Source organism: Ranitomeya imitator, chromosome 10 (genome assembly GCF_032444005.1).
Source record: "Ranitomeya imitator isolate aRanImi1 chromosome 10, aRanImi1.pri, whole genome shotgun sequence".
NCBI classification, from domain to species: Eukaryota; Metazoa; Chordata; class Amphibia; order Anura; family Dendrobatidae; genus Ranitomeya; species Ranitomeya imitator.
The window spans coordinates 89,518,677-89,545,635 of record NC_091291.1 but is presented as its reverse complement, the minus strand read 5'-3'; the positions used below and the strand labels follow the sequence as shown (position 1 = coordinate 89,545,635).

Below are 26,959 nucleotides of genomic sequence, written 5' to 3'. Positions count from 1 at the left end.
ATTCCTCCATGGAGATCTCCTCTAGAGCAGTGATGTTTTTGGCTTTTCGCTTGGCAACACGAACTTTCAACTCCCTCCAAAGGTTTTCTATAGGGTTGAGATCTGGAGACTGGCTAGGCCACTCCAGGACCTTGAAATGCTTCTTACGAAGCCACTCCTTCGTTGCCCTGGCGGTGTGCTTTGGATCATTGTCATGTTGAAAGACCCAGCCACGTTTCATCTTCAATGCCCTTGCTGATGGAAGGAGGTTTGCACTCAAAATCTCACGATACATGGCCCCATTCATTCTTTCATGTACCCGGATCAGTCGTCCTGGCCCCTTTAAATACAGATACCACTGATGCATATTACTGCAAATAATCCATAGGGCTATACCCTATCATGGACATATAGAGTTACAGGGCAAACTCCACTACTAGATATATCCTACAAGCGAACCACGGAGTATAAAGACACCCAGAAGTACAAAATATATAACAGCTTTATTAAATACAATAATTATACAAGATGACAGACTCAACAAAAAGCATACACATATAGTTCATGTACGGCGGACAAAGACCACTGTATGTAACACCTAAGGTACAGACCATGCATCAGCCGATAGCTACCAGGGATATGTCAGTCCTATAGTTGACTCAATTATCTATCCTTAAGGTGCATAGTGCAACCTCCATATACCCGGTACAGCCATACTAATGACATCTCATCAGACCTAAGTCAGTAAAAAGGTGCTCTGCATGTCTTACCTACACTCATTGGTGCCAGTGTCCGTCCGGCGGCCCCGACGCGCGTTTCGCGTGGGCTTCCTCGGGGGGTCGTACTTTTGTGTGTATTAGGTGTGGTATTTAAAGAAGAGATATCAGCTGTGACCACGGTGATGCACCGTAATTGGCGCATGCGCACCGCCCAGAGTGAGGCCGCTGTACGCATCATCCCCGGCAGTTCCGGCGTCCAGAGCAGGTAGAGGGTAAACCCCTCAAGACGTCATTTCCTGCTCGGATGCTCCTAGACGGCGGGGAGGATGATCAGCGAGTCCCACTACGGCGCGCATGCGCGCGTGCACCAGCAGCCATCTCTACTCAGGGACGATCTAAGGGCAGCAGGTAAAAGACAATACTACTACAATACTAACGAATAACACGGAAGCAATAACATGAATGTGAACACCCGATACCTATAGAAGTGTAGATTGGAAATATAGTTACAGGGTGATTCATATTATTATAATATGCGCCTTCACATAATGTCTCCAAGCTAATAAAGGGGATGCCTACACATCGCATCTCTATAGTGATGATACAAAAAAATAATTTTTAAAAAAATACCAAAGGTATACATACATGGAAGTGCACAATGTTGCAAATAAACCAGAAAATATAAGATGTGAACACATCCTCTATGTGTCAATCATTAAATACTATACACAATATTCTAGTGAACCAATTATTCAAATATACAATATAACGCACAAAGAAATATGAATATATATATATATATATATATAGAAAATATAAAAATATGGACATACAAAAAAAAAAAAAAAAAGGAGACAAACTTAAACTAACATAATATTCCTGCCATATGTATAGAGACACATTCTAAATTAAGCTGCACATATTTATAATAACGTGAAGCATCATCGGTCGAGTTCTTCTCCGATCTTTTCTTCTGTAAGAGTCACCGCTATACAGATGTCCAGATATCTCATACCACACCAGTATACAGACAATGATGGAATGACTACGTGTAATACAGGTACTCTAAAAACATAAAACACACAAAATTAAAATCCAGACAAGGAATATCCTAACGAACCCAACGCATTTAAATCTATAAAAAAGGAGCAAAACTAAGTTGTTCATTCAGGCCTTGTGGAGCCAGGGTGCCCAGCACCGTTATCCAGCGGCATTCTAGTTGTGCCAATTTTTTCTTTATGTCACCGCCTCTTATTCCACTCCTGACATGATCTATTCCAAAGACACTCAAATCTTTAGGGTTACATCTGTGGTGCTGCCTGAAATGTCTAGGAATTGTCTTGAGAGACACAACATCCGTTGATTCTTTCGCTGCCATGATGTCTCTGATGTGTTCCCGGGTCCTGATCCTCAATTCACGTGAGGTCAGTCCCACATATGATAGTCCGCAAGTGCATCTAGCCATGTATACCACATAAGTGGTACTACATGAGATGTAGTCCGTAATTTTGAATTCTTTTTTGCCATCAGCAGAAGCAAAGGATAATGTCCTCACATGATTCCGACACGCCAGGCAGTCACCACATGGGAAGAATCCCCATTTCTTCCTCCTCCCACTACCAAATATAGATGGATTTCTAGTGATATAATGACTCTTGACCAACATATCTCTCAGATTTTTAGATCTTCTTGCAGTCATCAAAGGTTCGTCCGAGAGATATTTGGCCAAGGTGGGGTCAGTCTTAAGGATAGGCCAGTGTCTCCTCAAAATACTTCTCATTGTACCCCATTGGTGATTAAAGGTAGAGATGTATCTGATTTTTTCATCCTCCTTCTTCTTCTTTTTCAGTGGTTGTGACAGTAAGTCACATCTTTTTTGATTTTTAGCCCGAGTATACCCACGCTTTATACTTCTATTGCTATATCCGCGTGATCTAAATCTCTCCCCAAGGTTCACTGATTGTCTCGTAAATGCCTCCTCAGAAGAACATATCCTCATCCTCAAAAATTGTCCTATAGGAATAGCCCCAATAGTGGAGCTATTATGGGACGAGGAGGCATGGAGGAGTGCATTAGCCGATGTTTCTTTCCTAAACACATCCGTGTATATGGAGCCATCTGCCTGGATCTGCAGCAAGATATCAAGGAAGGAGATGCTCTCCCTACTGAAATTATAAGTGAGCCTGATATTGAGGTCGCCACAGTTCAGTTCCTGCATGAAAGAATGAAGTTGTTCTACCGGCCCTTGCCAAATAAACAAAATATCGTCAATGTACCGATACCACCCCAGTACTTGGGGGGCGGAGTGTGCGCCCCCGAATATTGTTCTTTCCCAATATCCCAAAAATAAATTTGCATATGAGGGCTTATCCTTCCACAGGTATACCCCCTCCCTTGATCCGTGCTAAGTCAACCACGTTCCCCCCCTTGTCATTATGCCCTCAAGTAGAAATTTTTACCAACTTAGTGGCCGCCGACTTAAAAACTATTAGCAACAAAAAGAAGAGGGACAATCTGACACGTCATCAGAGGGTGGCCTTGCAAGAAATCCGTAATTTACAGGATGTTATTATTAAACCATCTGATAAGGGGGGGAACGTGGTCCTTTGGCCTACGGATAAATACAAAAAAGAGGCATTCAAACAATTACGTAACAGGGAGACGTATACCCTGTTACCCCAAAACCCACTACCAAAATATATGAGAGAGCTTGGGGAAATTCTAGAGGAGGCTTTATATCAGGGAATCATCAATAAAAAAAATTTGATGGTTTGATAGTAGAGTACCCAGTTATGCCCACGTTTTATCTCCTCCCCAAGGTCCACAAGGACTCGGTGAATCCCCCATGACGTCCGATTGTCTCTGGCATGGGAGGGCTATGTGACCCAGTTTGCAAATACATTGACTATTACCTGAGGTCGCAGGTAGAGACTTTGCCCTCGTATGTCAGAGACACTACGGACGTCCTGAGGAGACTTGATGGCCTTTCCCTGGACCCAGATATGCTGTTGGTTACAGCAGATATCGAAACACTTTACACCTCCATCCATCATGATGACGGGATGGAGGCCGCAACTTTTTTTCTGGAATCCAGTAATATTGATCCAGACATAGTGGGCCTGGTATTGAGGCTTTTGCAGTTCATCCTGACACACAATTGTTTTACTTTTAAGGACCGATACTACCTCCAGAGTCGCGGGACCGCGATGGGGGCGGCGTGTGCGCCCTCGTATGCAAATTTATTTTTGGGATATTGGGAAAGAACAATATTCGGGGGCGCACACTCCGCCCCCCAAGTACTGGGGTGGTATCGGTACATTGACGATATTTTGTTTATTTGGCAAGGGCCGGTAGAACAACTTCATTCTTTCATGCAGGAACTGAACTGTGGCGACCTCAATATCAGGCTCACTTATAATTTCAGTAGGGAGAGCATCTCCTTCCTTGATATCTTGCTGCAGATCCAGGCAGATGGCTCCATATACACGGATGTGTTTAGGAAAGAAACATCGGCTAATGCACTCCTCCATGCCTCCTCGTCCCATAATAGCTCCACTATTGGGGCTATTCCTATAGGACAATTTTTGAGGATGAGGAGGATATGTTCTTCTGAGGAGGCATTTACGAGACAATCAGTGAACCTTGGGGAGAGATTTAGATCACGCGGATATAGCAATAGAAGTATAAAGCGTGGGTATACTCGGGCTAAAAATCAAAAAAGATGTGACTTACTGTCACAACCACTGAAAAAGAAGAAGGAGGATGAAAAAATTAGATACATCTCTACCTTTAATCACCAATGGGGTACAATGAGAAGTATTTTGAGGAGACACTGGCCTATCCTTAAGACTGACCCCACCTTGGCCAAATATCTCTCGGACGAACCTTTGATGACTGCAAGAAGATCTAAAAATCTGAGAGATATGTTGGTCAAGAGTCATTATATCACTAGAAATCCATCTATATTTGGTAGTGGGAGGAGGAAGAAATGGGGATTCTTCCCATGTGGTGACTGCCTGGCGTGTCAGAATCATGTGAGGACATTATCCTTTGCTTCTGCTGATGGCAAAAAAGAATTCAAAATTACGGACTACATCTCATGTAGTACCACTTATGTGGTATACATGGCTAGATGCACTTGCGGACTATCATATGTGGGACTGACCTCACGTGAATTGAGGATCAGGACCCGGGAACACATCAGAGACATCATGGCAGCGAAAGAATCAACGGATGTTGTGTCTCTCAAGACAATTCCTAGACATTTCAGGCAGCACCACAGATGTAACCCTAAAGATTTGAGTGTCTTTGGAATAGATCATGTCAGGAGTGGAATAAGAGGCGGTGACTTAAAGAAAAAATTGGCACAACTAGAATGCCGCTGGATAACGGTGCTGGGCACCCTGGCTCCACAAGGCCTGAATGAACAACTTAGTTTTGCTCCTTTTTTATAGATTTAAATGCGTTGGGTTCGTTAGGATATTCCTTGTCTGGATTTTAATTTTGTGTGTTTTATGTTTTTAGAGTACCTGTATTACACGTAGTCATTCCATCATTGTCTGTATACTGGTGTGGTATGAGATATCTGGACATCTGTATAGCGGTGCCTCTTACAGAAGAAAAGATCGGAGAAGAACTCGACCGATGATGCTTCACGTTATTATAAATATGTGCAGCTTAATTTAGAATGTGTCTCTATACATATGGCAGGAATATTATGTTAGTTTAAGTTTGTCTCCTTTTTTTTTTTTTTTTTGTATGTCCATATTTTTATATTTTATATATTTTCTATATATATATATATATTCATATTTCTTTGTGCGTTATATTGTATATTTGAATAATTGGTTCACTAGAATATTGTGTATAGTATTTAATGATTGACACATAGAGGATGTGTTCACATCTTATATTTTCTGGTTTATTTGCAACATTGTGCACTTCCATGTATGTATACCTTTGGTATTTTTTTAAAAATTATTTTTTTGTATCATCACTATAGAGATGCGATGTGTAGGCATCCCCTTTATTAGCTTGGAGACATTATGTGAAGGCGCATATTATAATAATATGTATCACCCTGTAACTATATTTCCAATCTACACTTCTATAGGTATCGGGTGTTCACATTCATGTTATTGCTTCCGTGTTATTCGTTAGTATTGTAGTAGTATTGTCTTTTACCTGCTGCCCTTAGATCGTCCCTGAGTAGAGATGGCTGCTGGTGCACGCGCGCATGCGCGCCGTAGTGGGACTCGCTGATCATCCTCCCCGCCGTCTAGGAGCATCCGAGCAGGAAATGACGTCTTGAGGGGTTTACCCTCTACCTGCTCTGGACGCCGGAACTGCCGGGGATGATGCGTACAGCGGCCTCACTCTGGGCGGTGCGCATGCGCCAATTACGGTGCATCACTGTGGTCACAGCTGATATCTCTTCTTTAAATACCACACCTAATACACACAAAAGTACGACCCCCCGAGGAAGCCCACGCGAAACGCGCGTCGGGGCCGCCGGACGGACACTGGCACCAATGAGTGTAGGTAAGACATGCAGAGCACCTTTTTACTGACTTAGGTCTGATGAGATGTCATTAGTATGGCTGTACCGGGTATATGGAGGTTGCACTATGCACCTTAAGGATAGATAATTGAGTCAACTATAGGACTGACATATCCCTGGTAGCTATCGGTTGATGCATGGTCTGTACCTTAGGTGTTACATACAGTGGTCTTTGTCCGCCGTACATGAACTATATGTGTACGCTTTTTGTTGAGTCTGTCATCTTGTATAATTATTGTATTTAATAAAGCTGTTATATATTTTGTACTTCTGGGTGTCTTTATACTCCGTGGTTCGCTTGTAGGATATGTCCTGGCCCCTTTGCAGAGAAACAGCCCCAAAGCATGATGTTTCCACCACCATGCTTTACAGCAGGTATGGTGTTTGATGGATGCAACTCAGTATTCTTTTTCCTCCAAACACGACAAGTTGTGTTTCTACCAAACAGTTCCAGTTTGGTTTCATCAGACCATAGGACATTCTCCCAAAACTCCTCTGGATCATCCAAATGCTCTCTAGCAAACTTCAGACGGGCCCGGACATGTACTGGCTTAAGCAGTGGGACACGTCTGGCACTGCAGGATCTGAGTCCATGGTGGCGTAGTGTGTTACTTATGGTAGGCCTTGTTACATTGGTCCCAGCTCTCTGCAGTTCATTCACTAGGTCCCCCGCGTGGTTCAGGGATTTTTGCTCACCGTTCTTGTGATCATTCTGACCCCACGGGGTGGGATTTTGCGTGGAGCCCCAGATCGAGGGAGATTATCAGTGGTCTTGTATGTCTTCCATTTTCTAATTATTGCTCCCACTGTTGATTTCTTCACTCCAAGCTGGTTGGCTATTGCAGATTCAGTCTTCCCAGCCTGGTGCAGGGCTACAATTTTGTTTCTGGTGTCCTTTGACAGCTCTTTGGTCTTCACCATAGTGGAGTTTGGAGTCAGACTGTTTGAGGGTGTGCACAGGTGTCTTTTTATACTGATAACAAGTTTAAACAGGTGCCATTACTACAGGTAATGAGTGGAGGAAAGAGGAGACTCTTAAAGAAGAAGTTACAGGTCTGTGAGAGCCTGAAATCTTGATTGTTTGTTTCTGACCAAATACTTATTTTCCACCTTAATATGCAAATAAAATGTTAAAAAAACAGACAATGTGATTTTCTGGATTTTTTTTTCTCAGTTTGTCTCCCATAGTTGAGGTCTACCTATGATGTAAATTACAGACGCCTCTCATCTTTTTAAGTGGTGGAACTTGCACTATTGCTGACTGACTAAATACTTTTTTGCCCCACTGTATATATTTTATATATATAAAACTGGGGTCACACGTGGATGCTCTACATCATGGATGCCATAATACAGTCATGTGTTCGTTAGTTTTACCATGACCTAGATGGAGACCAGAATACATTTGTTTTTGCAAAAGCCCAGATGCATATTCTCAATTCAAAAAATGCTATTTACCTGCAGATATAGTGATAATCTGTAGGTGAACAACATTCAGATCACGTGTTGATGCCTAATTGGAACAGCAACTACAGGGACAAAATAAACTTACAATTTCCATGCAGCTGCAGATATCAGGACGGTGCAGGGAGCGGTTACTGTCCCCATTCACTATGAGGTGAGCTGTAGTCTCTCCCCATGCATATTAATTGATATACTGTTCTGCACAGACAAGCTGCACACACGTTGAGGTGTTACCTATCAATTAATGTGCTAGGGAATGATTACAGATGCATTCATGATGTTGGAAGTGGTGATTGTAACCCCTCCCTGCACTGCAACAATGACTATAGGAGAGCGGCTGCAGAGAGGATATAACTTAAACATGTACACTAGTTTAGCATTGATGACCTATCCTTAGGATAGTTCATCAATGTATGATCGGTTGGGATCTGGCACCCAAAACCCTCGCCAATCAGATGTTATCAGTGACAGCAATGGCCGTCGGCCTTAAGTACTCACTTGTAGAGATGGCTGTCTTCTGATAGTGGCCAGGGCTTGGTGCTACCCATCCACCTCCTATTCAAATTAATAGGAGGTGGATGTGCAGTATCCTGTGGCGGCCACGATCAGAAGACGGAGCCGATTCGCAAGTGAGTTGATCGGCAGGGCTGCTGGGTGTCAGACTCTGAACGATCAGACATTGATGACCTATGCTAAGAAAACATAAAATCAATGATAAAGTAGTGGACAACCTCTTTAATTTTCTCCCTGTAGCCACTGCTCCAGTATGGCAGTCAGTTATGATTTAAATGCTGTTTAGCAGTAGATTACCATCATTATCCAAGGCAAAAAGCATTTTTGTTAGTAATAGATTTAGATTTTGTAAGGATCAGATTAGGATATGAAGAATTATCCTATTTTCATCGATATTGCTATTGATGCTCCATCTGTGTGCCCTCCTTGTGTTCATGTGCCCTCCTTGTGCCTGTGTGCCTTCCTTGTGCCTTCCTTGTGTCCGTGTGCGCTCCTTGCGTCCCTGTGCCCGCCTTGTGTCTGTGTGCCCTCCTTGTACCTGTGTGCCTTCCTTGTGCCTTCCTTGTGTCCGTGTGCTCTCCTTGCGTCCCTGTGCCCTCCTTGTGTTCGTGTGCCCTCCTTGTGCCTGTGTGCCTTCCTTGTGCCTTCCTTGTGTCCATGAGCACTCCTTGTGAATGTGTGCCTTCTTTGCATCCCTGTGCCCTCCTTGTGTCCGTGTGACTTCCTTTCCTCCCTGTGCCCTCCTTGTGTCCATGTGCCCTCCTTGCGTCCCTGTGCCTTCCTTGTGTCTGTGTGCCCTCCTTGTGCCTGTGTGCCTTTCCTTGTGCCTTCCTTGTGTCCGTGTGCCTTCCTTGCGTCCCTGTGCTCTCCTTGTTTCCATGTGCCTTCCTTGTGTCCGTGTGCCTTCCTTGTGTCTGCGTGCCCTCCTTCTGTCCTTGTGCCTTCCTTGTGTCCGTGTGCTATCCTTTTGTCCTTGTGCCCTCCCTGTGTGTATGTGCCTTCCTTGTGTCCGTGTGCTCTCCTTGCGTCCCTGTGCCCTCCTTGTGTTCGTGTGCCCTCCTTGTGCCTGTGTGCCTTCCTTGTGCCTTCCTTGTGTCCGTGAGAACTCCTTGTGCCTGTGTGCCTTCCTTGCATCCCTGTGCCCTCCTTGTGTCCATGTGACTTCCTTGCGTCCCTGTGCCCTCCTTGTGTCCATGTGCCCTCCTTGCGTCCCTGTGCCTTCCTTGTGTCTGAGTGCCTTCCTTGTGTCCGTGTGCCCTCCTTGTGCCTGTGTGCCTTTCCTTGTGCCTTCCTTGTGTCCATGTGCCTTCCTTGCGTCCCTGTGCTCTCCTTGTTTCCATGTGCCTTCCTTGTGTCCGTGTGCCTTCCTTGTGTCTGCGTGCCCTCCTTCTGTCCTTGTGCCTTCCTTGTGTCCGTGTGCTATCCTTTTGTCCTTGTGCCCTCCCTGTGTGTATTGTTGTGAATTCTGTGGCTGAATTCACTCCTGTGGTCACAAGTGGTATTGCAGCCTCTGGGCTTCCTCCCTCAGGTGTTTTGGTGAGCTCGTTGGCTGCCTTGCTATTTAACTCCACCTGAGTCTGTCTTCCTTGCTCCTTGTCAATGTTCCAGTGTTGGATCTGAGCTACTGCATCTTTCCTGTGGCCTGCTGCTCTGCTAGATAAGTGTTACTTTGTTTTTGTTTCCGTTTTTTCTGTCCAGCTGTGCTATTCCCTTTTGCTGGAAGCTCTGAGACGCAGAGGGTGCACCGCCGTGCTGTTAGTTCGGCACGGTGGGTCTTTTTGCCCCCCTTTGCGTGGTTCTGCTTTAGGGTTTTTTGTAGACTGCATAGTTCTCTTTGCTATCCTCGCTCTGTCTAAAATATCGGGCCTCACTTTGCTGAATCTATTTCATTCCTACGTTTTGTCTTTTCATCTTGCTAACAGTCATTATATGTGGGGGGCTGCCTATTCCTTTGGGGTATTTCTCTGAGGCAAGTCAGGCTTGTATTTCTATCTTCAGGCTAGTCAGCTCCTCAGGCAGTGCCGAGTTGCATAGGTAGTGTTAGGCGCAATCCACTGCTGCTTTTAGTTGTGTGAGGATAGGTTCAGGTATTGCAGTCTGCAGAGATTCCACGTCTCAGAGCTTGTTCTATTGTTTTTGGGTTATTGCCATATCACTGTATGTGCGCTGATTACTGCACACTGTGTTGCCTGATAGCACAGCATAACAGTGTATGTGCCTTCCTTGTGTCCGTGTGGTCTCCTTGTGTTCGTGTGCCCTCCTTGTGCCTGTGTGCCTTCCTTGTGTCCGTGAAAACTCCTTGTGCCTGTGTGCCTTCCTTGCATCCCTGTGCCCTCCTTGTGTCCATGTGACTTCCTTGCGTCCCTGTGCCCTCCTTGTGTCCATGTGCCCTCCTTGCGTCCCTGTGCCTTCCTTGTGTCTGAGTGCCTTCCTTGTGTCCGTGTGCCCTCCTTGTGCCTGTGAGCCTTTCCTTGTGCCTTCCTTGTGTCCATGTGCCTTCCTTGCGTCCCTGTGCTCTCCTTGTTTCCATGTGCCTTCCTTGTGTCCGTGTGCCTTACTTGTGTCTGCGTGCCCTCCTTCTGTCCTTGTGCCTTCCTTGTGTCCGTGTGCCTTCCTTGTGTCCGTGTGCCTTCCTTGCGTCCCTGTGCTCTCCTTATTTCCATATGCCTTCCTTGTGTCCGTTTGCCTTCCTTGTGTCTGCGTGCCCTCCTTCTGTCCTTGTGCCTTCCTTGTGTCCGTGTGCCTTCCTTGTGTCCGTGTGCTATCCTTTTGTCCTTGTGCCCTCCCTGTGTGTATGTGCCTTCCTTGGGTCTGTGTGGTCTCCTTGTGTCTGTGTGCCCTCCTTGTGTCTGTGTGCCCTCCTTGTGCCTGTGTGCCTTCCTTGTGCCTTCCTTGTGTCCGTGTGCTCTCCTTGCGTCCCTGTGCCCTCCTTGTGTCCGTGAGCCCTCCTTGTGCCTGTGTGCCTTCCTTGTGCCTTCCTTGTGTCCGTGAGCACTCCTTGTGCCTGTGTGCCTTCCTTGCATCCCTGTGCCCTCCTTGTGTCCATGTGACTTCCTTGCGTCCCTGTGCCCTCCTTGTGTCCATGCGCCTTCCTTGTGTCTGAGTGCCTTCCTTGTGTCCGTGTGCCCTCCTTGTGCCTGTGAGCCTTTCCTTGTGCCTTCCTTGTGTCCATGTGCCTTCCTTGCGTCCCTGTGCTCTCCTTGTTTCCATGTGCCTTCCTTGTGTCCGTGTGCCTTCCTTGTGTCCGTGTGCTATCCTTTTGTCCTTGTGCCCTCCCTGTGTGTATGTGCCTTCCTTGTGTCCGTGTGGTCTCCTTGTGTTCGTGTGCCCTCCTTGTGCCTGTGTGCCTTCCTTGTGTCCGTGTGCCCTCCTTGCGTCCCTGTGCCCTCCTTGTGTCCGTGAGCCCTCCTTGTTGCCTGTGTGCCTTCCTTGTGCCTTCCTTGTGTCCGTTAGCACTCCTTGTCCCTGTGTGCCTTCCTTGCATCCCTGTGCCCTCCTTGTGTCCATGTGACTTCCTTGCGTCCCTGTGCCCTCCTTGTGTCCATGCGCCCTCCTTGCGTCCCTGTGCCTTCCTTGTGTCTGAGTGCCTTCCTTGTGTCCGTGTGCCCTCCTTGTGCCTGTGAGCCTTTCCTTGTGTCTTCCTTGTTTCCATGTGCCTTCCTTGTGTCCGTGTGCCTTCCTTGTGTCTGCGTGCCCTCCTTCTGTCCTTGTGCCTTCCTTGTGTCCGTGTGCCTTCCTTGTGTCCATGTGCCTTCCTTGCGTCCCTGTGCTCTCCTTGTTTCCATGTGCCTTCCTTGTGTCCGTGTGCCTTCCTTGTGTCTGCGTGCCCTCCTTCTGTCCTTGTGCCTTCCTTGTGTCCGTGTGCCTTCCTTGTGTCCGTGTGCTATCCTTTTGTCCTTGTGCCCTCCCTGTGTGTATGTGCCTTCCTTGTGTCCGTGTGGTTTCCTTGTGTCCATGTGCCCTCCTTGTGTCTGTGTGTCCTCCTTGTGTTCGTGTGCCCTCCTTGTGCCTGTGTGCCTTCCTTGTGCCTTCCTTGTGTCCGTGAGCACTCCTTGTGCTTGTGTGCCTTCCTTGCATCCCTGTGCCCTCCTTGTGTCCATGTGACTTCCTTGCGTCCCTGTGCCCTCCTTGTGTCCATGTGACTTCCTTGCGTCCCTGTGCCATCCTTGTGTCCATGCGCCCTCCTTGCGTCCCTGTGCCTTCCTTGTGTCTGAGTGCCTTCCTTGTGTCTGTGTGCCCTCCTTGTGCCTGTGAACCTTTCCTTGTGCCTTTCTTGTGTCCATGTGCCTTCCTTGCGTCCCTGTGCTCTCCTTGTTTCATGTGCCTTCCTTGTGTCCGTGTGCCTTCCTTGTGTCTGCGTGCCCTCCTTCTGTCCTTGTGCCTTCCTTGTGTCCGTGTGCCTTCCTTGTGTCCGTGTGCTATCCTTTTGTCCTTGTGCCCTCCATGTGTGTATGTGCCTTCCTTGTGTCCGTGTGGTCTCCTTGTGTCCATGTGCCCTCCTTGTGTCTGTGTGCCCTCCTTGTGTTCGTGTGCTCTCCTTGTGCCTGTGTGCCTTCCTTGTGCCTTCCTTGTGTCCGTGTGCTCTCCTTGAGTCCCTGTGCCCTTCTTGTGTCCGTGAGCCCTCCTTGTGCCTTCCTTGTGTCCGTGAGGCCTCCTTGTGCCTGTGTGCCTTCCTTGTGCCTTCCTTGCATCCCTGTGCTCTCCTTGTGTGCATGTGACTTCCTTGCATCCCTGTGCCCTCCTTGTGTCCATGTGCCCTCCTTGCGTCCCTGTGTCTTCCTTGTGTCTGAGTGCCTTCCTTGTGTCCGTGTGCCCTCCTTGTGCCTGTGAGCCTTTCCTTGTGCCTTCCTTGTGTCCATGTGCCTTCCTTGCGTCCCTGTGCTCTTCTTGTTTCCATGTGCCTTCCTTGTGTCCGTGTGCCTTCCTTGTGTCTGCGTGCCCTCCTTCTGTCCTTGTGCCTTCCTTGTGCCGTGTGCCTTCCTTGTGTCCGTGTGCTATCCTTGTGTCCGTGTGCCCTCCTTGTGTGCATGTGCCTTCCTTGTGTCCGTGTGGTCTCCTTGTGTCCATGTGCCCTCCTTGTGTCTGTGTGCCCTCCTTGTGTTCGTGTGCCCTCCTTGCATCCGTGTGCCCTCCTTGTGTCCGTGAGCCCTCCTTGTGCCTGTGTGCCTTCCTTGTGCCTTCCTTGTATCCGTGAGCCCTCCTTGTGCCTGTGTGCCTTCCTTGTGCCATCCTTGTGTCCGTGTGCTCTCCTTGCATCCGTGTGCCCTCCTTGTGTCCGTGAGCCCTCCTTGTGCCTGTGTGCCTTCCTTGTGCCTTCCTTGTATCCGTGAGCCCTCCTTGTGCCTGTGTGCCTTCCTTGTGCCTTCCTTGTGTCCGTGTGCCCTCCTTGTGCCTGTGTGCCTTTCCTTGTGCCTTCCTTGTGTCCATGTGCCTTCCTTGCGTCCCTGTGGTCTCCTTGTTTCCATGTGCCTTCCTTGTGTCCGTGTGCCTTCCTTGTGTCTGCGTGCCCTCCTTCTGTCCTTGTGCCTTCCTTGTGTCCGTGTGCCTTCCTTGTGTCCATGTGCTATCCTTTTGTCCTTGTGCCCTCCTTGTGTGTATGTGCCTTCCTTGTGTCCGTGTGGTCTCCTTGTGTCCGTGTGCCCTCCTTGTGTTCGTGTGCCCTCCTTGTGCCTGTGTGTCTTCCTTGTGCCTTCCTTGTGTCCGTGTGCTCTCCTTGCGTCCCTGTGCCCTCCTTGTGTCAGTGAGCACTCCTTGTGCCTGTGTGCCTTCCTTGTGCCTTCCTTGTGTCCGTGAGCCCTCCCTGTGCCTGTGTGCCTTCCTTGTGCCTTCCTTGTGTCCGTGAGCACTCCTTGTGCCTGTGTGCCTTCCTTGCATCCCTGTGCCCTCCTTGTGTCCATATGACTTCCTTGCGTCCCTGTGCCCTCCTTGTGTCCATGTACCCTCCTTGCGTCCCTGTGCCTTCCTTGTGTCTGAGTGCCTTCCTTGTGTCCGCGTGCCCTTCTTGTGCCTGTGAGCCTTTCCTTGTGCCTTCCTTGTGTCCATGTGCCTTCCTTGCGTCCATGTGCTATCCTTTTGTCCTTGTGCCCTCCTTGTGTGTATGTGCCTTCCTTGTGTCCGTGTGGTCTCCTTGTGTCCGTGTGCCCTCCTTGTGTTCGTGTGCCCTCCTTGTGCCTGTGTGTCTTCCTTGTGCCTTCCTTGTGTCCGTGTGCTCTCCTTGCGTCCCTGTGCCCTCCTTGTGTCCGTGAGCACTCCTTGTGCCTGTGTGCCTTCCTTGTGCCTTCCTTGTGTCCGTGAGCCCTCCCTGTGCCTGTGTGCCTTCCTTGTGCCTTCCTTGTGTCCGTGAGCACTCCTTGTGCCTGTGTGCCTTCCTTGCATCCCTGTGCCCTCCTTGTGTCCATATGACTTCCTTGCGTCCCTGTGCCCTCCTTGTGTCCATGTACCCTCCTTGCGTCCCTGTGCCTTCCTTGTGTCTGAGTGCCTTCCTTGTGTCCGCGTGCCCTCCTTGTGCCTGTGAGCCTTTCCTTCTGCCTTCCTTGTGTCCATGTGCCTTCCTTGCGTCCCTGTGCTCTCCTTGTTTCCATGTGCCTTCCTTGTGTCCGTGTGCCTTGTGTCTGCGTGCCCTCCTTCTGTCCTTGTGCCTTCCTTGTGCCGTGTGCCTTCCTTGTGTCCGTGTGCTATCCTTGTGTCCGTGTGCCCTCCTTGTGTGCATGTGCCTTCCTTGTGTCCGTGTGGTCTCCTTGTGTCCATGTGCCCTCCTTGTGTCTGTGTGCTCTCCTTGTGTTCGTGTGCCCTCCTTGTGCCTGTGTGCCTTCCTTGTGTCCGTGTGCTCTCCTTGCATCCCTGTGCTCTCCTTGTGTCCGTGAGCCCTCCTTGTGCCTGTGTGCCTTCCTTGTACCTTCCTTGTGTCCGTGAGCCCTCCTTGTGCCTGTGTGCCTTCCTTGTGCCTTCCTTGTGACCGTGTGCCCTCCTTGTGCCTGTGTGCCTTTCCTTGTGCCTTGCTTGTGTCCGTGTGCCTTCCTTGCGTCCCTGTGCTCTCCTTGCTTCCATGTGCCTTCCTTGTGTCCGTGTGCTTTCCTTGTGTCTGCGTGCCCTCCTTCTGTCCTTGTGCCTTCCTTTTGTCCGTGTGCCTTCCTTGTGTCCGTGTGCTTTCCTTGTGTCCGTGTGCTTTCTATGTGTCCGTGTGCTATCCTTGTGTCCGTGTGCCCTCCTTGTGTGCATGTGCCTTCCTTGTGTCAGTGTGCTCTCCTAGTACCTGTGTGCCTTTCCTTGTGCCTTCCTTGTGTCCGTGTACCTTCCTTGTGTCTGCGTGCCTTCCTTGTGTCCGTGTGCCTTCCTTGTGTCCGTGTGCCTTCCTTGTGTCCGTGTGCTATCCTTTTGTCCTTGTGCCCTCCTTGTGAGTATGTGCCTTCCTTGTGTCCGTGTGGTCTCCTTGTGTCTGTGTGCCCTCCTTGTGTCTGTGTGCCCTCCTTGTGCCTGTGTGCCTTCCTTGTGTCCGTGTGCTCTCCTTGCGTCCCTGTGCCCTCCTTGTGTCCGTGAGCCCTCCATGTGCCTGTGTGCCTTCCTTGTGCCTTCCTTGTGACCGTGAGCCCTCCTTGTGCCTGTGTGCCTTCCTTGTGCCTTCCTTGTGTCCGTGAGCACTCCTTGTGCCTGTGTGCCTTCCTTGCATCCCTGTGCCCTCCTTGTGTCCATGTGACTTCCTTGCGTCCCTGTGCCCTCCTTGTGTCCATGTGCCCTCCTTGCGTCCGTGTGCTTTCCTTGTGTCTGAGTGCCATCCTTGTGTCCGTGTGCCCTCCTTGTGCCTGTGAGCCTTTCCTTGTGCCTTCCTTGTGTCCATGTGCCTTCCTTGCGTCCCTGTGCTCTCCTTGTTTCCATGTGCCTTCCTTGTGTCCGTGTGCCTTCCTTGTGTCTGCGTGCCCTCCTTCTGTCCTTGTGCCTTCCTTGTGTCCGTGTGCTTTCCTTGTGTCCGTGTGCTATCCTTGTGTCCGTGTGTCCTCCTTGTGTGCATGTGCCTTCCTTGTGTCCGTGTGCTCTCCTTGTGTCCATGTGCCCACCTTGTGTTTGTGTGCCCTCCTTGTGCCTGTGTGCCTTTCTTGTGCCTTCCTTGTGTCCGTGTGCTCTCCTTGCGTCCCTGTGCCCTCCTTGTGTCCGTGAGCCCTCCTTGTGCCTTTCCTTGTGCCTTTCTTGTGTCCGTGTGCCTTCCTTGCGTCCCTGTGCTCTCCTTGTTTACATGTGCCTTCCTTGTGTCCGTGTGCCTTCCTTGTGCCTGTATGCCTTCCTTCTGTCCTTGTGCCTTCCTTGTGTCCGTGTGCCCTCCTTGTGTGCATGTGCCTTCCTTGTGTCCGTGTGCTCTCCTTGTGTCCGTGTGCCCTCCTTGTGGCTGTGTGCTCTCCTTGGGTTCGTGTGCCGTCCTTGTGCCTGTATGCCTTCCTTGTGTCCATGTGATCTCCTTGCGTCCCTGTGCCCTCCTTGTGTCCGTGAGCCCTCCTTGTGCCTGTGTGCCTTCCTTGCGTCCCTGTGCCCTCCTTGTGTCCATGTGCCTTCCTTGCGTCTCTGTGCCCTCCTTGTGTCCATGTGCCTTCCTTGCGTCCCTGAGCCTTCCTTGTGTCTGAGTGCCCTCCTTGTGTCCGTGTGCCCTACTTGTGCCTGTGTGCCTTCCTTGTGCCTTCCTTGTGTCATGTGCCTTCCTTGCGTCCCTGTGCGTTCCTTGTGTCTGAGTGCCCTCCTTTTGTCCTTGTGCCCTCCTTGTGCCTGTGTGCCTTCCTTGTGCCTTCCTTGTGTCCGTGTGCCCTCCATGCGTCCCTGTGCTCTCCTTGTGTCCATGTGCCTTCCTTGTGTCCGTGTGCCTTCGTTGTGTCTGTGTGCCCTCCTACTGTCCTTGTGTCTTCCTTCTGTCCTCGTGCCCTCCTTGTATCCGTGTGCCCTCCTTCTGTCCTTGTGCCCTCCTTGTGTCCGTGTGCTTTCCTTGTGTCCGTGTGCTATCCTTGTGTCCGTGTGCCCTCCTTGTGTGCATGTGCCTTCCTTGTGTTTGTGTGGTCTCCTTGTGTCCATGTGCCCTCCTTGTGTCTGTGTGCCCTCCTTGTGTTCGAGTGCCCTCCTTGTTCCTGTGTGCCTTCCTTGTGCCTTCTGTTATGAAAGGCAATTCAGAATCACAATGGACAAGGAGGTGAGAGCACATACAGTGAACTGACAATAACCCAAAATAATAGAACGAGCTCTGAGACGTGGGAACTCTGCAGACCGCAATCCCTAAGCCTATCAAACCACACTAAAGGTAGCCGTGGAGCGCTCCTGACCAGAACCTAGGCGCCTCGTCACAGCCTGAGAAACTAGCTAATCCTGAAGATAGAAAAATAAGCCTACCTTGCCTCAGAGAAATTCCCCAAAGGAAAAGGCAGCCCCCCACATATAATGACTGTGAGTAAGATGAAAACACAAACATAGAGATGAAACAGATTTAGCAAAGTGAGGCCCGACTAGCTGAACAGAACGAGGATAGGGAAGATAACTTTGCGGTCAGCACAAAAACCTATAAAAAACCACGCAGAGGGGACAAAAAGACCCTCCGCACCGACTAACGGTACGGAGGTGGTCCCTCTGCGTCTCAAAGCTTCCAGCAGGCGAGAAAAACCAATAAAGCAAGCTGGACAGAAAAATAGCAACAAAATAACATAAGCAAAACTTAGCTTTGCAGAGCAGCAGGCCACAGGAATGATCCAGGGAAAAAACAAGTCCCACACTGAAACATTGACAGGAAGCATAGATCAAAGCATCAGGTGGAGTTAAGTAGAGAAGAAGCTAACGAGCTCACCAGATCACCTGAGGGAGGAAACTCAGAAGCTGCAGTAACACTTTCCTCCACAAACGGAAGATCCCAGAGAGAATCAGCCGAAGTACCACTTGTGACCACAGGAGTGAACTCTGCCACAGAATTCACAACAGCCTTCCTTGTGTCCGTGTGCTCTCCTTGCGTCCCTGTGCCCTCCTTGTGTCCGTGAGCCCTCCTTGTGCCTGTGTGCCTTCCCTGTGCCTTCCTTGTGTCTGTGACCCCTCCTTGTACCTGTGTGCCTTCCTTGCATCCCTGTACCCTCCTTGTGTCCATGTGCCTTCCTTGCATCCCTGTGCCCTCCTTGTGTCCATGTGCCCTCCTTGTGTCCATGTGCCTTCCTTGCATCCCTGTGCCTTCCTTGTGTCTGAGTGCCCTTCTTGTGTCCGTGTGCCCTACTTGTGCCTGTGAGCCTTTCCTTGTGCCTTCCTTTTGCTCCTGGATGGTGCCTGTATTGAATAAATTATTTACTTTTGGACTTTACGATCAGTTTCCTTCTTCCTTTTTTAGACTGTAGTCACTTGTGCCTTGCTTGTGTCCGTGTGCCTTCCTTGCGTCCCTGTGCTCTCCTTGTTTCCATGTGCCTTCCTTGTGTCCGTGTTCCTTCCTTGTGTCTGCGTGCCCTCCTTCTGTCCTTGTGCCTTCCTTGTGTCCGTGTGCCTTCCTTGTGTCCGTGTGCTTTCTATGTGTCCGTGTGCTATCCTTGTGTCCGTGTGCCCTCCTTGTGTGCATGTGCCTTCCTTGTGTCCGTGTGCTCTCCTTGTGCCTGTGTGCCTTTCCTTGTGCCTTCCTTGTGTCCGTGTGCCTTCCTTGCATCCCTGTGCTCTCCTTGATTCCATGTGCCTTCTTTGTGTCCGTGTGCCTTCCTTGTGTCTGCGTGCCCTCCTTCTGTCCTTGTGCCTTCCTTGTTTCCGTGTGCCTTCCTTGTGTCCGTGTGCTATCCTTTTGTCCCTGTGCCCTCCTTGTGTCCATGTGCCTTCCTTGCGTCCCTGTGCCCTCTTTGTGTCCATGTGCCTTCCTTGCGTCCCTGAGCCTACCTTGTGTCTGAGTGCCCTCCTTGTGTCCGTGTGCCCTACTTGTACCTGTGTGCCTTCCTTGTGCCTTCCTTGTGTCCATGTGCCTTCCTTGCGTCCCTGTGCCTTCCTTGTGTCTGAGTGCCCTCCTTTTGTCCTTGTGCCTTCCTTGTGCCTTCCTTGTGTCCGTGTGCCCTCCATGCGTCCCTGTGCTCTCCTTGTGTCCATGTGCCTTCCTTGTGTCCGTGTGCCTTCGTTGTGTCTGTGTGCCCTCCTTCTGTCCTTGTGTCTTCCTTCTGTCCTCGTGCCCTCCTTCTGTCCGTGTGCCCTCCTTCTGTCCTTGTGCCCTCCTTGTGTCCGTGTGCTTTCCTTGTGTCCGTGTGCTATCCTTGTGTCCGTGTGCCCTCCTTGTGTGCATGTGCCTTCCTTGTGTCCGTGTGGTCTCCTTGTGTCCATGTGCCCTCCTTGTGCCTGTGTGCCTTCCTTGTGCCTTCCTTGTGTCCGTGTGCTCTCCTTGCGTCCCTGTGCCCTCCTTGTGTCCGTGAGCCCTCCTTGTGCCTGTGTGCCTTCCCTGTGCCTTCCTTGTGTCTGTGACCCCTCCTTGTACCTGTGTGCCTTCCTTGCGTCCCTGTACCCTCCTTGTGTCCATGTGCCTTCCTTGCGTCCCTGTGCCCTCCTTGTGTCCATGTGCCCTCCTTGTATCCATGTGCCTTCCTTGCGTCCCTGTGCCCTCTTTGTGTCCATGTGCCCTCCTTGTGTCCATGTGCCTTCCTTGCATCCCTGTGCCTTCCTTGTGTCTGAGTGCCCTTCTTGTGTCCGTGTGCCCTACTTGTGCCTGTGAGCCTTTCCTTGTGCCTTCCTTTTGCTCCTGGATGGTGCCTGTATTGAATAAATTATTTACTTTTGGACTTTACGATCAGTTTCCTTCTTCCTTTTTTAGACTGTAGTCACTTGTGCCTTGCTTGTGTCAGTGTGCCTTCCTTGCGTCCCTGTGCTCTCCTTGTTTCCATGTGCCTTCCTTGTGTCCGTGTTCCTTCCTTGTGTCTGCGTGCCCTCCTTCTGTCCTTGTGCCTTCCTTGTGTCCGTGTGCCTTCCTTGTGTCCGTGTGCTCTCCTTGTTTCCATGTGCCTTCCTTGTGTCCGTGTTCCTTCCTTGTGTCTGCGTGCCCTCCTTCTGTCCTTGTGCCTTCCTTGTGTCCGTGTGCCTTCCTTGTGTCCGTGTGCTATCCTTTTGTCCTTGTGCCCTCCTTGTGTGTATGTGCCTTCCTTGTGTCTGTGTGCCCTCCTTGTGTCTGTGTGCCCTCCTTGTGTCTGTGTGCCCTCCTTGTGCCTGTGTGCCTTCCTTGTGCCTTCCTTGTGTCCGTGTGCCCTCCTTGCGTCCCTGTGCCCTCCTTGTGTCCGTGAGCCCTCCTTGTGCCTGTTTGCCTTTCCTTGTGCCTTCCTTACGTCCCTGTGCTCTCCTTGTTTCCATGTGCCTTCCTTGTGTCCGTGTGCCTTCCTTGTGTCTGCGTGCCCTCCTTCTGTCCTTGTGCCTTCCTTGTGTCCGTGTGCTTTCCTTGTGTCCGTGTGCTATCCTTGTGTCCATGTGCCCTCCTTGTGTGCATGTGCCTTCTTTGTGTCCGTGTGCTCTCCTTGTGTCCATGTGCCCACCTTGTGTTTGTGTGCCCTCCTTGTGCCTGTGTGCCTTCCTTGTGCCTTCCTTGTGTCCGTGTGCTCTCCTTGCGTCCCTGTGCCCTCCTTGTGTCCGTGAGCCCTCCTTGTGCCTTCCTTGTGTCCGTGTGCCTTCCTTGTGCCTTTCCTTGTGCCTTTCTTGTGTCCGTGTGCCTTCCTTGCGTCCCTGTGCTCTCCTTGTTTACATGTGCCTTCCTTGTGTCCGTGTGCCTTCCTTGTGCCTGTATGCCTTCCTTCTGTCCTTGTGCCTTCCTTGTGTCCGTGTGCTATCATTGTGTCCGTGTGCCCTCCTTGTGTGCATGTGCCTTCCTTGTGTCCGTGTGCCCTCCTTGTGTCTGTGTGCCCTCCTTGTGTCTGTGTGCCCTCCTTGGGTTCGTGTGCCCTCCTTGTGCCTGTATGCCTTCCTTGTGTCCATGTGCTCTCCTTGCGTCCCTGTGCCCTCCTTGTGTCCGTGAGCCCTCCTTGTGCCTGTGTGCCTTCCTTGCGTCCCTGTGCCCTCCTTGTGTCCATGTGCCTTCCTTGCGTCCCTGTGCCCTCCTTGTGTCCATGTGCCTTCCTTGCGTCCCTGAGCCTTCCTTGTGTCTGAGTGCCCTCCTTGTGTCCGTGTGCCCTACTTGTGCCTGTGTGCCTTCCTTGTGCCTTCCTTGTGTCCGTGTGCCCTCCATGCGTCCCTGTGCTCTCCTTGTGTCCGTGTGCCTTCGTTGTATCCGTGTGCCCTCCTTCTGTCCTTGTGCCCTCCTTGTGTCCGTGTGCTTTCCTTGTGTCCGTGTGCTATCCTTGTGTCCGTGTGCCCTCCTTGTGTGCATGTGCCTTCCTTGTGTCCGTGTGGTCTCCTTGTGTCCATGTGCCCTCCTTGTGTCTGTGTGCCCTCCTTGTGTTCGAGTGCCCTCCTTGTTCCTGTGTGCCTTCCTTGTGCCTTCCTTGTGTCTGTGTGCTCTCCTTGCGTCCCTGTGCCCTCCTTGTGTCCGTGAGCCCTCCTTGTGCCTGTGTGCCTTCCCTGTGCCTTCCTTGTGTATGTGACCCCTCCTTGTACCTGTGTGCCTTCCTTGCGTCCCTGTACCCTCCTTGTGTCCATGTGCCTTCCTTGCATCCCTGTGCCCTCCTTGTGTCCATGTGCCTTCCTTGCGTCCCTGTGCCCTCCTTGTGTCCATGTGCCTTCCTTGCGTCCCTGTGCCTTCCTTGTGTCCATGTGCCTTCCTTGCATCCCTGTGCCTTCCTTGTGTCTGAGTGCCCTTCTTGTGTCCGTGTGCCCTACTTGTGCCTGTGAGCCTTTCCTTGTGCCTTCCTTTTGCTCCTGGATGGTGCCTGTATTGAATAAATTATTTACTTTTGGACTTTACGATCAGTTTCCTTCTTCCTTTTTTAGACTGTAGTCACTGGATGGTGCAGCGGCCTATTTGTATGTATCTTTGCCTCTCTCCCAACCTAGTCCCTTCTCCCTCCATAGACTTCTATAGACAGCGGCTATACTTTTATCCGTCACTGAAAACAAATCTGAAAACAAGTAGTTTTAGTGAGTGAATGATCATCAGTGCAGGTACAGGAAAGGGATAGAGAAAAATTGACTGATATGTGGAAAATAAATGTTCTCTAATAAGATACATTTTTGTGCAAAGGTTTAAGGTGGACGTCGGGCACTCAGACCATCATCATGGAGTCGGTTTCTAACCGTTTGTGCAGATACATGCACATTTGTGGCCTGCTGGAGGTCATTTTGCAGGGCTCTGGCAGTGCTCCTCCTGTTCCTCCTTGCACAAAGGTGGAGGTAGTGGTCCTGCTGCTGGGTTGTTGCCCTCCTACGGCCCCCTCCACGTCTCCTGGTGTACTGGCTTGTCTCCTGGTAGCGCCTCCAGCCTCTGGACACTACGCTGACAGACACAGCAAGCCTTCGTGCCACAGCTCACATTGATGTGCCATCCAGGATGAGCTGCACTACCTGAGCCACTTGTGCGGGTTGTAGCGTCTGTCTCATGCTACCATGAGTGTGAAAGCACAACGAACATTCAAAAGTGACCAAAACATCAGCCAGAAAGCATTGGTACTGAGATGTGGTCTGTGGTCCCCACCTGCAGAACCACTCCTTTATTGAAGGTGTCATGATAATTGCCAATAATTTCCATCTGTTGTCTATTCCATTTGCACAACAGAATGTGAAATCTATTGTCAAACAGTGTTTCTTCCTAAGTGGACCGTTATATATATATATATATATATATATATATATATATATATATATATATATAGCAGTACAGACAGAACAAACATGCATAGTTTTGGTTAGTCTATGTTGTTTTATATCAGTTTCTACAACTATGGAAATATAGTACCATCTTTTGGAAGCAGAAATCCTAAAATACAATATCAAGCCTTTAAAGGGTCTTGTCACATGTTTTAAAATAAGAAGCCAAAATAGACAGTCCATTTGTATACTCATGTTTCAGGGTCTTTGCAACTCATCAACGCAAAGTAGGAAAGAACTGATTTGTCTGGGTAGGAGGCCTCTGACACAGGATCTAAGGGGTAATATTTCTTCTGGTGGAGAGCACCAAATCAGCTTTGGGATACTTAAAAGCCACACAATACTTCGCTGGGAATTAAAATAAGCAAACATTCTGTTCAGAGAGGAAGATTAATGTAACTTTTGTGCCACTTATTGGAAGTAGCAATCCTAAAAGTCAATATCGAGGGCACCAATTGGGATAAAGAGGAAGCTCCCACACTCTGTTAACCATATATAATGATGTAGTCACTATTTACAGCAGCATCTAAGGGGTTAAACAGATTTGGACGGTGCAAACACTGATCGTGGCTAATACAGCAAGTTGTCAGCTATAGTGTCCAGCCGACAGATGCTAGATTATTAACTGTATGGGGAGGCTATTCTCTTATATGTCAGGTCAGTTAAACGACGTATTGGCTGTCATTAAGGGGTTACCTTTACCACATGACTTTTTATAAAAAACTGAACCATATAATCTATTTGCAGTAATGTGTTTTTGGGTGTTTGCCCCTCGTCAATGAAGGTTTTGGTTTGTCATGTGGCAAGGCCCTTTTGAAGGCTAATATTGACTTTTAGGATCACTGCTTCCAATAGCTGGTGCTAGAGATCCTGTCTTCTTGATCTCTGAAGAGACTAATCGCATACTTAAATTCCCAGGAGCATTGCATGACCTAAAAGTCTCCTTACACCAACTTGGTACTCTCTACAAAGCGAAAATGTACCCCTCAGAACCCCAGTTTCTACAAGGGAAAACAGCTCTTGTTGAATATTGTGCTCGCCACCTGCTTGAGTTCTCAGCAGCTTCTTATCAAAGTTACGGATGTCAATCACTGATACATTTGTAGTAATAAATATTTTGATAACCTTGAAGCTCTTTACCTTGATTTCAGATGTGCTACCCCCAGCGATCCTTATTTCTTGCTTAGCCACTTGGATTCTTAGAGGCCGCAGCCAGTAGGGCCCAGAGTCGGGTTTCTTTTTGCTAATGTCAATTTCAATAAACTCTGATTTGTCAGGGCAAGTCTTCAGTAACGTGTATGAATATTCCATTGGGTACGGGAAACTTACTGAGTCAAACGTATGTATCACTTGATTTTGGCTGACCAAGCAGACACTTTCTCTTTTTGGGAAACAGCCTTGATATCCGTTCTCCACAGAGCAGATCTCTCCGTCACGACAGGTAGTGTTGAAGCATAGCACGTCCCCTCCATCTTCACACCAACACTGTACAGTGCAGTCCACTGTTGTCCAGAATGAGTCGCCAACTGCGTAATATTTCCCGTCCATCTCACAGCCACACTTGTGCATAGGGACACACTCGTCTGCACTGAGAACATAGCCATTATCACACTCACAGCCTTCTGTACAGGGGGTGCTGCAGAGCTGCGGAGCTGTCAGGTCAGAACAAGTGACCGGGCAACTGCTTGTGCAAACCGAATAGTGGCTGAACTCAGGACATTGCACCAAAGCCGCTGAAATGCAGAAAGAGAAGACAACAAAATGAATCATGTCAACTCCACACAAACGTACAGTATGTCTCATGAAAAAAGTATTTATTCCCATTTTATATATCTAAATATATACCGATTTGGAAGGATCCTAACTTCATATAAGGAACACAAAATAAATTATTTGGAGTATGGAAGGGGAAAGGAATTAAACTTTTGGAAGATGTATTAAAAACAGAAGACGGAAGACTATAAAGCTGGAAAGAGTTCTCAACCAAATTTAAACTAGAAAATATCCACTATTTACAATGTTTGCAGGTGACTAGCCACTGCAAATCATTGATAACAGACTTCAGGAGAGTGGAGAAAATAAAGAATTTTGACACTTTAATCAGTAGGGAATTAAATCTGGATTCATTATCCAACATACAGGTGCTTCTCACAAAATTAGAATATCATTAAAAAGTTAATTTATTTCAGTTTTTCAATACAAAAAGGGAAGCTCATATATTATACAGAGTCATTACAAACAGAGTGATCTATTTCAAGTGTTTATTTCCGTTAATGTTGATGATTATGGCTTACAGCCAATGAAAACCGAAGTCATTATCTCAGTAAATTAGAATAATTAACAAAAACACCTGCAAAGGCTTCCTAAGCGTTTATAAAGGTCCCTCAGTCTGTTTCAGTAGGCTCCACAATCATGGGGAAGACTTCTGACTTGACAGATGTATAGAAGGCAGTCATTGACACACTCCACAAGGAAGATAAGCCACAAAAGGTCATTGCTAAATAAGCTGGCTGTTCACAAAGTGCTGTATCCAAGTATATTAATGGAAAGTTGAGTGGAAGGGAAAAGTGTGGTAGAAAAAGGTGCACAAGCAACCGGGATAACCACAGCCTTGAAATGATTGTTAAGAAAAGGCCATTCAAAAATTTGGTGGAGATTCACAAGGAGTGGACTGCTGCTGGAGTCATTGCTTCAAGAGCCACCACACACAGACGTCTCCAGGATATGGGCTACAAGTGTCGCATTCCTTGAGATAAGCCAATCACGACCAATAGACAACACCAGAAGGCCAAGGAGAAAAATACCTGGGCCAATACCTGGCTCCATTCCTGGGCCAAGGACAAACAGAACTGGACTGTTGCTCAGTGGTCCAAGGTCTTGTTTTCAGATTAAAGTAAATTTTGCATTTCATTTGGAAATCAAGGTCCCAGAGTCTGGAGGAAGAGTGCAGAGGCCACAATCCAAGCTGACTGAGGTCTATTGTGAAGTTTCCACAATCAGCGATGGTTTTGGGAGCCATGTCATCTGCTGGTGTTGGTCTACTATGTTTTATCAAGACCAAAGTCAGTGCAGTCATCTCTCAGAAAATTTTAGAGCACCTGTCCACACTGCCAAAATTAACAACACCTGGTTTAAAAACAACAGTATCACTGTGTTTGATTGGCCAGCAAACTCACCTGACCTTAACCCCATAGAGAATCTATGGGGCATTGTCAAGAGGAAGATGAGAGACATCAGACCCAACAATGCAGATGAGATGAAGGCTGCTAACAAAGCAACCTGGGCTTCCATAACACCTCAGCAGTACCACAGGCTGATCGCCTCCATGCCACGCCGCATTGATGCAGCAATTGATGCAAAAGGAGCCCCGACCAAGTATTGAGTGCATTTACTGAACATACATTCCAGTAGGCCAACATTTCAGCTGTTAAAATAATTTTTCAAGCTGGTGTTATAAAGTATTCTAATTTACTGAGATAATGACTTTTGGGTTTTCATTGGCTGTAAGCCATAATCATCAACATTAACAGAAATAAACACTAGAGATAAATCACACTGTTTGTAATGACTCTATATAATATATGAGCTTCACTTTTTGTATTGAAGAACTGAAATAAATTAACTTTTTGATGATATTCTAATTTTGTGAGAAGCACCTGTATATAACCATATTAAGACACAAACACAAGTCCTCTGGAAAACCAATAATTTTGAATAATGGGGGATGATTACAGCAGATGAAGACTTATACGTAAAAATGATGTTTTGTTGGGCGAAGATTAGAAAAATAATGATAAATGAACAATGGCGAGAAATGCACTTCAAATTGATGCATTGTGCGATATACGCCTTTAATTTTTCATACAAAAGTGCTCCTGCTCATTTCCTTAACAGCTGTCCGAAATGTAATCTACAGAAAGCTAATTTATTACATAGCATATGGGAGTGTCCATACATTCTAGAAGTCTGGGAAGACGCA

The 26,959-nt window shown here is 48.6% G+C and overlaps 1 protein-coding gene across 1 annotated transcript in view; it reads right to left on the bottom strand.

Annotated features, from left to right (window-relative positions):
• Window positions 1-26,959, bottom strand: part of LOC138651609 (alpha-tectorin-like) — a 360,891-nt gene that overhangs the window by 67,888 nt on the left and 266,044 nt on the right. The window contains exon 15 of the mRNA XM_069741925.1: window positions 24,121-24,713. Coding sequence (XP_069598026.1) covers window positions 24,121-24,713 — 593 coding nt within the window. The remainder of the gene's footprint in view (window positions 1-24,120; window positions 24,714-26,959) is intronic.